This window comes from Lissotriton helveticus, chromosome 5_1 (genome assembly GCF_964261635.1).
Source record: "Lissotriton helveticus chromosome 5_1, aLisHel1.1, whole genome shotgun sequence".
Classification (NCBI taxonomy): domain Eukaryota; kingdom Metazoa; phylum Chordata; class Amphibia; order Caudata; family Salamandridae; genus Lissotriton; species Lissotriton helveticus.
This window is the reverse complement of record NC_136065.1, coordinates 1,425,088,221-1,425,101,359: the sequence shown is the minus strand read 5'-3', so window position 1 is coordinate 1,425,101,359 and position 13,139 is coordinate 1,425,088,221. Positions and strand designations below refer to the sequence as shown.

Genomic DNA, 13,139 nt, shown 5'->3' with positions numbered 1-13,139 from the left:
TGAGTGACATTTCTCTGTTTTCAGGGCACCTATGAGGGACATTCGCATCTCTAATGTGTGACCCCTGGAGGGACACTATCATGAGCAGTGGATTAAGAAAATCTATGGTATAAAACGAAAATCTTGTTTTATTAAATAAAGTGCAGGACCTGGATTAAATAAACTATTCACACCCGGACATGGGATACCCTCCTGTAATATTTTTTAGTAGCAACAAATAAGATGCACTTGGTAGCCTAAACTAAATAAGAGCTGTCTTATTTCATTGTGGGTCTGCTTATACGTTTTCTTCTGTGAGTTAGAAATTAATTTTGGAGTAAAAATGTTTTATGCTTGTTTGGTATTTCAATGTCCTGCAATTGATAAGTGTTGTTTTTACCCAAATGAATGACGCACAATTTTCATGTCTCACAAGGATAGAAGGCAGCTTTAGTCTTTTGGGGACTATAATCTTGAACTTCATTTAACAAGACACATCTGCTTTGAGTGTTCAGCCTAGTGAGACGCTCCCCGCTTTACTTAAAGGGTTGATCATGAGAATCACAGTCCTCCCCACCATCATAAGAAGCTGTGGCTCTTACCACTATCGATGCATTTTGAATGTTGCAGCCATGGTCAACTCAGCTGTCGCCAGCCACTGCATTGCACAATTATCACTGCTCGCTGCCAAATTGCTGCAGCTGGCTGGCCGCATCGTCATGCTGGGCTGGGTTGGACTGTCTTCGAAGTGCTGCAGTGCAGCTAGCCTTCTTCTCTCTGGGACGGAGCATGGAAGGCATCTCAGGACTGGAGCTTTTGACAGGGCTGGCCACAGTCATGCTTAGCTATTGGCCTCTCCCAACTGAAAAAAGCTGGGCTCAGGTGATCGAACAACAGGTTCCCTAAAACACATGTGACGGAGGAGCAAGAGCTGAAAAATTGACTTTTTTTGTCAGCAATCTCTGCCAATAAGCAGGCCGTCTACCGACTCCACTATGAATCAATCAATCAAGGAGTGCTACTGTGATCCCTTCCCCAAACCATAATCTCAGGTGCACCCACCTCCGCTTTTCGCCCGCTGTCCATGCTCAATATTGACTTTGGCAAAGGCACAGAAGCACAGCCTGGTGCTGGCAAAAGGATGGGCTTTGGCCTAGTAGGGTAAGTCAGCACTGGGGAAGGTCCTGCTCACAGATGTCAAACTAAGGGCCCTGGTGAACCCATGGGACCCAAAGATGCTCTAGGTGGATCCCTGAATCATCAGAAAAAGTTACAACATCGCTTCCTTAAATGCCTCAACTTCCTGCAGAGTCAATATTGGTCCAGAAATTTGGGGCTCATTGGCTCAAACTGAAGAAGGGGGTTGAGTTGGATGAAGGTGACTGAGCCAAATCCATAGAAAGCTGACAGCATGACCTCTTTCTGGAGTGGGAATAGTGGGGAGGGGAGGATTCCCACTTAAATGTTTTGTGCTTGCTTCAGGACAGGTATCTCAACTTCACCTTGGACTTACGCGAGGACGGTGATTTGGTCAGGAACCAAGACTATGATTGGGAGCGAGCGGATTTGATTTAGACAAATTTTGCTGCTTGTGCTCAGTGACGTATAGCTTCATTTTACACTAACTGATTGCACTGGGTGTGTCAGGGGACACTTGCAGCAGACCTCTGAGTCATGGTGCATTCTCAGGCACCAAAGACAGAAATCATATGGTTCCATGACCACATAAGCTTTCTGCAAATGTGGCAAATTACAAAACCTGCAGTCGTCGGAGGGAACAGTTTCCTTATGCATAATGTCAGTAATTCGGTAAACATAGATGGAGAATTTGTGAGAGGAGCTTTGGATCCATGTCAGTGAGCACAGAAAGAAAGAAATTGATATAGGTGTGTATGGCTGATGCCTACATACATTTCTGCGATGTCACTTTAAGAGGCAGGGCGAAGCCAATGGCAGTCTAATGTCACTGCATGCAGGAACTGTTGCATGAAAAGTTTCCAGATCCAGTCTGGAACATGGGGGAAATTCAAAAGAGGAATCTTTGGTTATCAGTATCTATCAGAAACGCAATTATAGTTGATCTGGAAATCCGCAGATGGTGGGCGAGCTCTTGAAGATAAAATATAGAGGGAAAGACAGAGAGAATGAACCTTAAGAAGTAAACTTAACTAGCCCTGTGCATTTCTTTCACTGCTGTCTAAGCTAACTGCATGATCAGTGTCCTTTGAGCCACAAGAGATGTAAAAGGATTAAACCAGCCATTTTGCCCAAATCTGGGAAAGGACAAAGATAATCCAAAATTGCCACCAACACAGAATCTATTGCCATTGACATCCAAACCCAGGTTTCATGAAAGTAAAGAAATGCAGAAGATCCAATATAATCCCATTGCCAGTCTGTAGCTGCGCTATTTGGACCAAATTTGTTCTAATTGTGAAATAAGAAATATTAGGTTGAAATTGGCAAAGATTTTTTTATGGGAAGTGGTGCAAAAGTGGTGCATATCTGGTCACTATCTGATGACCAGATAAGAAACTCTCAAGTAAAAAGGATATTTTTAACTTCCTACACACACCTTCTTGATAGAGGAAAAAAGTGGTAATCTGGAGAAACTAAAATATTGTTCCTGATGTGAAAGATTTTATCAATCAAGGATTTGATGAGGTTCTTACATAGCAATTCTAATGTAGGAGTAATCATAGATGTGTTGGTTCCTTCATAATGGCAAAAGGTCATTTGGATTGTGAGAGGCGATTCGGATACAAGACGCAAAATAGTTTATGACTGAATGTATGTGAATGATTATATACTACCAAAAACTCTAGAGGCTGTCAGTGTTATCAGCTTTAAAGAAAATTAGTGCCTAATTTTTTACTTTTACTGGAGGATATCCATTTCCAAATAAGACCATTTCCAGTTTCATTCACACTGCCTGGATTAAAGGTTTCAGTAGCAGAGAATCAACTTCCTCTATTGTGCTCTACTCCTCCTGCACCTAAGGAGCAAATCAATTTTTAAAAAGGTAATTCACAGTTGTTAGTTCAAAGAATCAACAAAAAGGACGTCAGGATTTTTGACTTTAAGGCTTCTTGCCTTCCAGGTTACCTTGATTATTAATAGGGAAAATTCGTTTGAATAAATAAAAGAACAAGCTATTTTTGCTGCATGACCCTGGCAGTAATGGTTTTGCTCCTGTAACAGTACACTACATAAACGGTTTATAACTTGAACTCTTCCATCTTCCCTGCAGTCTACAGAACTGTACAAAATTTGCCATGTGGATTAATTCAGCTAAGGCAACCGCAAACTAATACCAGATTCTCCATTGCCACCAGAAGGTTAGCCATGTTAAATTGACATCTTCTGGTGTCATTGACAGGTTGGTTTATGCCATCTGCCTAGTATGTCTGTCTAACAGATTTAATTTAGGTTTATAATCTGGAAGTAGCCTACACTCTCCATCATACTTCTGCTTAATATTTCTACAATGCATAAGGACTGCCTTTTCCACACAGGAAGTAACGCTAGGTGAAAATCTCCCTCAAAGCACAACATCAACCGATGGCCATCCGAAAGCCATAAATCCCTAGACACTCCCCTATTCATACAGCTGACCTGTGTTTGCATCATGTACCTGACACATACTACTACCAAAAACGTAATGATTGCAATCAATGCAGAGTTTTATAAATGGCGAATAACTTAATATTAAATGGTGCAATGCGTTCCTGTAGAACTAGAGCAAGTTTGTCTTTGCGTGTTAGTTTTACTTTTCCCTGTATAAATAGCTGCACATTTTCCTTGAATTTAATACATTACATACCAACCTGTTTGTATGTTCGCTCCGCTACACACATCATGAAAAAGAACATCCATGTGAGGCATAAACGCAGAGTCAGATTAATAGCCGACAAGGTGACATGAAGTTTGTCAGGAGTCGCCCCACAGAACATTGCCAACAGCTCCTCCAAACAAACTCCAGGGATCTGGTCAAGGTCCTTCTGCCGGAAGAGTTGATAGAGGAAGGGAAACAATGCCAATCCAAGGGTCACCAAGTTGCCCAGCATTTGATATCCCACTCCATGCTCGTAGGAGCTAACCTGAGGAATAATTCAACATCACAATTAATACACGGTTCATCATTTTCCACAGGAACAATTAAACAGTTTTCATGAGAAAATGTGGTTTCAAACACTATAAAAGGAGCACTTCACACAAGACGTTTTTGAAGACTGTGAACGCTCGTTAAGGAGCGCAAAGTTTACTTTACCATGCATACACTTAATCTATAACCAGTAGTTTTTCTGTTGGTTTGCAGTTTCATTAAAGGTGCAAAAGCACCAAACCCTTTTTACTTTCTTCCACAGAGGTATTTTTCCTGTGGCAAGCCACCTTCCTCTACACCCTCATGAAGTATGATCATTTTTGTTCACTGTGTTTCACATCCAATACACATACCTGCACCAATACTTGCTGCCCAAAAAGTAAGGTGCATCATTTAGGTAAGGAAACCATTGAAAATGTTTTCACATTTCTGATATTCCAACACCCACCCCCATTGACACGTCGATCTGCCAAAATGACGGTCCGCCCACTCTATTTAGAGTCAGAGGACTGTCTTCCCTCTTTTTGGTGAATGGTTTGATGTTGTTTTTTTTTTACTGTTCTGTAGAGCCAGTGAAACCAGACCCACACAGAAAAAAAAGAAAAAAAGAAATGACCCCTACACCCAAAGTTAATGTTTTGTTTTGCCAATGATGTGCAGCTTCTGCAAACAAACCTCAAAAAGAGACGATAATATGGCAGAGACATTCACTAGCCTGCGCATGCCTCACTATGCGTGCACAAGAATAACGACCTGGGTAGCAATATTTCTGCTTTAACCCGTTCCATGCTCGCGTCGGCCAACGGTCGATGTGAGTACTCCCTCCCTGGTACTGCGCACGACCGTTGGCCAATGCAGCCCCGCCCACCCTTTAAATCGCCCGCATTTCGCCACGGTAAAGGGTTAAAAAATATATATATTTACAGAGAATGGGCTGGTGGAAGCAGAGGGGAGTGGGCAAGCTGGGGGTACCAATGGGGAGTGGGCCAGCAGGTAATGGAAATAGGGAATGGGTGGGTGGAGCAGATTAGTGCCAGGGAGCGGCGGGCAGAGGAGCAGCAGGGCCAGCAACAGGAAGTAAGTAGGTGGTGTTATGTGTTAACGGTCTAGTAGTTGGGTGGGAGGAGTTAGGTGGGCAGGGAAGGAAGAGGAGGATGAGGGCAGATAGTGTAGGGACAGGGCAGAGATAAGAGGTGTTTAATAAAGCTCCTTGATACTCAGCATAGTGTCTGTCATCATTGACCCCAGACACTACAACTGGCGACGAGGGTGGGATGCGACATTCCCCACCGGTAGCAGAACCCTGACGAGGCGCCCTGTCCCGTGTAGCGCTCAGAAGAGGAGCGCTGCTGCCGAAGCTAGCGCTGCCGCCCAAAGCGAAGGGCCAGCAGCCGGTGTCCCTACTCCCAGCCTGGTCACTGTGTAGGAGTCCAGAAGGGCCAAAGAAGCAAGCGCCGAGACGCTTGAGGAGCCAGGAATCAGTTTGACTGTTGGCGCCGAAATCGCGCCTCACGCCGGATGCGTGAGGTTTAGCATGGCAGCGCCGATCGAGCGCGCAAAACTGCAGGAAGCGAGGCGGGGGGCCCGCCCGACCTTACCTGAGCCCAGCAGTCGAGGCCCTGAGTGTGGGCACCAAGAAAGCTTTGATCACCCCTGCAGCCAGCAACTGGTGAGTCCCAATGTGCTGATTGAAGCCGAATGAACCGAGAAGAAAACCTCGTGTGCAGTCAGTGACGGCGGCCATCTTGGAGTCAGGCAGCTGCGGGGACAGACTCCACGGTCAGTGTGGGGCAGCCATCTTAAGGTCAGGCAAAGTCACAAACAGCAGAATAAAAAAAATATATATATATAAAAGAAAGAAAACAAGCCACAGAACAGCACAGTGACAAGCAAACAAGCACGAGCTAAGCCAAGCAAAATAGACATTCTGAACTATACTGCGCAGACGCCTGACGTCAAGCAGTACCAAGTCAATCGGAAGTCACCAAGGCAGGATTTTGCGGTGCCACGATGTCGGCATCGCCGCGACGAGACGAAGTCAAGCCCATCATCGCAGGAGGGTCGCATTTGAGGGCTCCAGAGCCAGTCACCCTAACGACAGGTGGAAGCATGGGCCCCAAGTGGCAGGAATGGCTCGAAGACTTCGAGGACTACATCGAGGGATCCAAAGTGACTGTTGATAAGGACAAATTGATCGCTCTCCACAATCTGGCAGGGCGCGAAATAAGCAAAATAATCAAGGATCTCCCACCCGCAGATACCGGAACATACGAAAAAGTGCGGGACGCGCTGAACAGGAAATTTCTCCATAAAAGGAACGTGGACTATGAGCGTCACGCATTTCATCAGGCACGTCAAGGGAAAGACGAGGCAATGAGCACATTCATCACACGCCTGCGGCGACTGTCGAGACACTGTGAGTTCGACAACTTTTCAACAGACGCCGCCATCAAATCACAGATCATTGATGGGTGCCACTCGGAATCGCTCAGGAGGCGACTGCTGAGGAAGCCCCACGGACTTGACGACATCGAGGAAATGACTCGCGTCTACGATCAGGCCGAGGAGCATGCCGCCACCATTGAATCTGGGCGCAAAGTGAGTCATGAGCAGGCACATCGAGTTCAAGACCGTGGTGGCAGAGGGACAAACAATGGAATACCCGACCGTCGTCTCGCTCGAGACGCTCGGAACACATACGGCGAGAAACGGGTTGGAGAGAGAGAGAAGACCAGAGAGAGCGAGAAGATGCTACAGGTGTGGATATGATTATCCTCACGTAGAAGTCTGCCCAGCCATGGGCCAGCGGTGCAGAAAATGTGGTCGGACGAACCATTTCGAGGCAATGTGCGGCGAATACAACAAAGAGAGGCGAAGTGGACCCGGGAGGTCGTCTCGGTCGGACACCAGAAAACACCACGTAAGAGCCGTCCAAGAAAAAAATACAGGGTCCTCCAGCTCGTCTCACTCCAGCAGAGAGTCGCGCAGATCGCTATGGGAGCGTAGGTCCCCCTCCCTGGAACTCCAGATCTTCATCTCGAGACTCTGAATACACAACTCACCATGCGAACATGATCGCAGACCCAGACCAACTGAAGAAGTATCCTCGGTTGCACATAAAAGTGGGGAATCATGACACCAGATTTGTGATGGACAGTGGAGCCTCGCTAAACTACATCCCCGTCACCGAGTATGAGAGGATGCGGCCCAAGCCCCCGCTTGCACATGCACCCGTCCGAGTCTTCACTTGGATGTCCAGGAAGCCGCTTCAATGTCTAGGCAAATTCCCGACGACGCTTGAACATGACAACTTTACCATAGATGCAGTCATCCATGTCATCAAGGGCCCCGAAGCTGATTGCTTGCTCAGCCTGCCAACTGCGGAACGGTTCCGTCTTGTTGAAATCCTCACAAAAGTCTGTGATGACCAGAACATCGTCAACCGTTTTCCTCGTCTCTTCATGGGGCTAGGGAAGTTGAAGGGCCGCCAGATACATCTGCACGTCAACAAACAGATTAGGCCCGTCGCTCAGCACCCTCGGCGTGTACCCTTCCATCTTCAAAAGGCCGTCGAAGATGAGATCCATGACCTTCTGTCCGCCGACATCATTGAACGCACGAATGGCCCGACCCCGTGGGTATCGCCAGTGGTCGTTGTGCCAAAAAAGGGCACCACCAGCAAAGTAAGACTGTGCGTTGACATGCGAGTTCCCAACACTGCGATAGAACGTGAGCGCTATCCAGGGCCACTTCTATGTGACATGATCTCAGCCTTAAACGGAGCCAAGGTATTCTCAAAGTTGGACTTAAACAAGAGCTATCACCAGCTGGAGCTGGATGTCCAGTCATGCCCCATCACAACTTGAGCGACACACCTAGGACTCTTTAGGTATAAGAGACTGAGTTTCGTGTGTATCATCGGCTGCCGAGATTTTCCAAGAAGCTATTCGGCAGATCATCCAACATATCCCCAATACGCTCAATTACAGCGACGACATCCTTGTATATGGCTCCGACACCCGTGAGCACGACATTGCACTTAACCGTGTCTGCCATGCCCTGCTAGATGCGAACTTGACACTGAACAAGGACAAGTGCGAATTTCACCAGTCCACATTAAAATACTTCGGCCATATCTTCTCGGGAGCGGGAATGAAACCTGATCCGGAAAAAGTGGCAACCTTGAACAACGCCAAGTGTCCTCATGATGTCAGCGATCTAAGATCTTTCCTGGGGATGGCCAGCTATTGTGCCCGTTATATCCGAGACTACGCGACCATCAGCCACCCGCTCCGCACCTTGACCAAGCAAGGACAGCCTTTTGAATGGACTCCCCAGTGTGAGCAAGCATTCACAGAGATCAAGCGGGCAGTGGAGTCCGCCGATAACCTTTCTTACTTCAACCCCAGACGAATGACTGAAGTCACCGTAGATGCTAGCCCCGTAGGGTTGGGGGCCATTCTGGCACAATACGACAATGACTCTGACCAGAGACGTATAGTTGCTTATGCCAGCCGCAGCCTGTCCGACCCTGAGAAGGCGTACTCACAGCCCGAAAAGGAGAGTCTTGCAGTGGTCTGGGTATGTGAACATTTTCATGTTTTCCTCTACGGCAAGTACTTTACCCTGATCACTGATCACCAGGCGCTAGTCACCATCTACGGCAACCCCCGATCTAAAATGCCCCTCAGAATTGAGAGGTGGGGCCTGAGGCTCCAGGAGTATACTTTTACGATCATACACAAGCCGGAAAAGTCTGAAAACCCGGCGGACTACATGTCTTGACACCCGCCTGCATCAACCAATTCTAGTCCTTCAATTGCAGAGGAATATATCCATTTTGTAGCTGATCAGGCGCTACCTCCTGCCATTCCCATGGATGCGATCCGAGACGCCACTGTGCAGGACGCCGTCCTGCAGAAGGTACTCCGCAAGACTCGAACCAACAGGTGGAGGCATGATCCTCATGATGAAGACAATGATCTGGACACCAAGCAAGAGCTGCAAGCGTTCCGGCACGTCCACGAGGAACTGTCGGTGACCTCAGATGGAATCATACTGCGTGGACAGCGGATTGTGATCCCCAGTCAACTATGGCAAGGCGTTATCGATCTTGCTCATGAAGGCCACAGGGGAGTCCTGTCCACTAAGCGAGCACTCAGGGAACGTGTGTGGTTTCCCCTCCTCGACCAAATGGTGGAATCCAACCTGAAGGACTGTCACCCGTGTCAGCTGACAAGCAAAGGTGATCCCCCGGCCCCATTGCAAATGGCCACCTTACCGGCTGGAGTAGGGCAAGAAATTGCTGTGGACTTCTATGGACCCTTACCTTCCGGCAAGTATGTGATAGCCATAATCGATGAATACTCTCGCTTCCCTTTCGCACAGTTCGTGCCTTCCACTGGTGCCTCCATTACCCTTAAGGTGTTGGACGAACTATTTGCAACCTGGGGTGTTCCCAGAGAGGTGAAGACAGACAATGGTCCTCCCTTCAATGGGCATGAGTTTGGCGCATTCGCAAGACACTTGGATTTCCATCACAGGAAAGTCACACCCCTTTGGCCACAAGCAAACGGCACAGTTGAACGCTTCTTGGCCACGATCAAGAAGACATTCCAGCAGGCCAGTGCCGAAAAGAAGGGCCTACAGATAGCTCTCAACGAGGTCCTCAGAGCTTACAGGACAACCCCCCATTCAACCACCGGCAAGTGTCCCGCCACGCTGATGTTGGGTCGCCCCATGAGAAACCGCATCCCAACCTGAGATGGAGCTCTGCGAGCTGTGTCACCCACCCACAACCATCTAGAGATGACGGAAACGGACAAGCGGAACAAGGACAAGATGAAGTCATACGCCGATGCCAAGAGAAGAGCGAGATCACCCTCTCTACAGGAAGGGGACTACGTATTGGTTAAACAAGACCAACAGAAGAAAACTGACTGTCGCTTTCGTGATGAACCCTTACTGGTCAATCAACAGAAAGGCACCATGCTGACTGCGGAGTCTGACCACCGGAGAATTACGAGAAATGTGTCTCACTTTAAGAAATGCTCCAGAGACACGACAGGATCTTTGCTAGACCCAACTGCGTCACTCAGTCCTGAAACCCCTGAACAGAACACTCTGGAGGATCTGGGTCAATTGGGTGTACCCCAGACTGATGTGAACACTGAAGAAGTGAACGCAAGGCCGCGTCGAAATGTCCAGCGACCAAAGAGACTCATTGAAGAGATATGAATGCACACATCGTTTGTTTTGTTAAGAAAGGGGGAGATGTTATGTGTTAACGGTGTAGTAGTTGCGTGGGAGGAGTTTGGTGGGCAGGGAAGGAAGAGGAGGAGCAGGGACAGGATGAGGGCAGATAGTGTAGGGACAGGGCAGAGATAAGAGGTGTTTAATAAAGCTCCTTGATACTCAGCATAGTGTCTGTCATCATTGACCCCAGACACTATAGGTGGGGAAAGCAAAAGGGAACAGGCGAACAAGGGGAATCAACAAGGGCTTAAGCAACAGGTAGTGGGCAGTGTAGTGGAAGCTCAGAGAGTTAAGCAATAGGGAGTTTAAGGGTGGGGAACAGGGCACGAGTCGAGGGTACATGCAGGTACACGGTGTCCACCCTCTATTTTCAGGGGGTGGACGCTGTCCCACCCTGACAAGAAGTTGAGGGCCGGTGGGAAGCAACAGGGGCCGGTGAGAAGGAACCGGGAGTGGGCTGGTGGGAAGCAACAGGGGAGGGTGGAAAGCAACAGGGGAGGGTGGAAAGCAACAGGGGGTGGGCGGAGGCAAAGCAACAGTTGAAAACTATTTTTTTCTCAACTTCCACATATGATGTTAAGATTTGTATCCCACTTTTTGGGCACCCTGTTTATTTATGCAGCAAGATAAATTTGACCTAGATTTCTTAGCATAATTGTGGGAATAGTGAAAAGATTTAGTAGAAAAATGCTAGATCTGTAAAGCAAAGGCTGCTGTCAAATATAAGTGGAAATCTGGCAACTCAAGTTCTCCATCTCCTTTCGCTAGTTGCAGAATCCTTATTTTGGCCCCGGGGTATTTGTGATTCAATAAGAAAGCAACAATTGCACTAATTTGGCAAAAGAAATGATGTCCAATTTTCTAGATATGGTAAAACAAAATTTTAAAAGGAAGGATCGACATTTTAATTATGGCAACCCTCCCAAGCACAGAAAGTGGAAGAGTTTTCCATATTAGCATAGGTTTATTAACCTTCTTCAGTAGAGACGTAATTTGTTATAAATAGGTCATCGTGTTTTTCTGAAAAGAACTCTCACATTATTGTACAGGTTATTTTTCTAATTCCTTTATTGGAATAATTTCAGGACTTGTGTTGGATAAAAAGAATTTGGTCTTCAATTCATTTATCTTTTAGTCCCCGCAGAATAATACTTTTAAACATTGTCTGCAAAGCTATTTTTATGTAGGTGGTATCAGATGCTAAAAGTAAAGCAAGGTCATCTGTGTATAGTTTGATCTTGGAGGCTTTGTGAAATGGTGCAGAAATTGCTTTACTGGAGAAAATATATTGTGTCAAAAGTTCAATAAAAAGGACAAAACAATTTGAGGAAAGAGGACAGCCCTGTCAGGTGTCTCTGTTGGGGAAAAACAACAATCAGTATGATTACTTATTATCACCCAAGTTGACATGCTATGCTATAATGAAGAAATTAACCTTGTTAGCAGGAAAGGAAAGTCTTTTTTTTTAAAATTTTGAGCTTTATCTGCATCTAATAAAATGATAGCTTCTGGAATTTTATACACGGTCACTAAATCAATACATTTGGACATGTAGATTGCATGGTAATTGTCGCAAAAAATGTGGCCTGGTGTGAATCAGTGTTGATCTGCATATACAAGATATGCGGTATATATACGATTAGCTAAAATCTTAGTAACATTTTTAGAATTGGTATTGACAGCATCATGGGTCTGTATGAAGATCTGTAAGAAGATGGATCAGTATTTGGTTTTCCTGATAAAAAAAATATATATCGGATGCCCTTTCCCAAAAGAGGGAGGTTAAGCCTTCAACCTCCAAATTAAATAGGACCACTAAGGGTTTGACCAGACGAGTTTCAAAGGGCTTCTAAAAATCTGCACCAAAGCTATCCTCCCCAAAGGCTTTCTGATATAGGATTTATCAGTAAGCTGGCCTCTTCTGGAGTCAGAGGTGATACGTTTATTTCCTGAAGAAACTTACCCCTGACTTTAGAAGTGCTGATTTGACAGTGATTTAATAAATAGGGCCTCATTACTAAGGCGGTCAGATGAGCATCCAACTGCCATTGCCTCAAGCAGGTGACTGTATGTTGGTGGCTCCACCTGCCTGATTACAATTCGACCGCCGCGCAGGTGGTCGCAAAACTGCTCTTTTCCACTGCAGCTTGTGCTCCGGCTCTAGAGAAGGGCTGCAGCACAAGCTGCAGTGGAAAAGGGCAATTATCAAATATCCATGCACCGTGTGCCAGGCCCACAGTGCATGGATGATTGGTAGGCACAACATTTTACCCCCTGGGCCCATTGCCGGCCCTGCTAGGGACCCCAACGTCTAATTCCGTCTGGCTTTACATGACGATCGGACAGCCATGTAAAGGTAGAGGGAAAAGGGTCAACGGAACAGTGCCTCCGCAGGCACCACTCACATTGTAGGGATTACACTCCACTGGGGACGCGCATATCAACTTTACCTACCTTGTGACACTTTGAAGGGCGTTTTCATCTCCAGACGCTTCTGTCTACTTGCCATGAGGGCAACGGCCACCAATCCAGCTTCCCGGTCTCTCCAGCCATGAGGGGAACGGCGTACAGAGACAGGGACCACAATACCCAGCAGCCTTTGCTTGTCGCCTGCCTCTGACGCTGTGCAGTGCACCGGGAGGCAGTATTTCAGCACCCCCAGCCGCGCGGGCGGAGCCCAGTCCGAGGGCGGGCACGTCTGCGCCCGTCAGAGGCAAAAGGAGGCCGGGCAGGGCCATGTCATTTTCAACTTCTATCCCGGAGATCATATAGACAAACAACGCACCTAAGAAAAGGTACT

At 47.0% G+C, this 13,139-nt stretch overlaps 1 protein-coding gene across 4 annotated transcripts in view; it reads right to left on the bottom strand.

The window, feature by feature from the left end:
- Positions 1-13,139, bottom strand: part of PHTF1 (putative homeodomain transcription factor 1) — a 490,213-nt gene that overhangs the window by 166,932 nt on the left and 310,142 nt on the right. For all 4 annotated transcript variants that reach the window (XM_078644430.1, XM_078644429.1, XM_078644431.1 and 1 more), the window contains one exon: positions 3,807-4,079. In XM_078644430.1, coding sequence (XP_078500556.1) covers positions 3,807-4,079 — 273 coding nt within the window. The remainder of the gene's footprint in view (positions 1-3,806; positions 4,080-13,139) is intronic.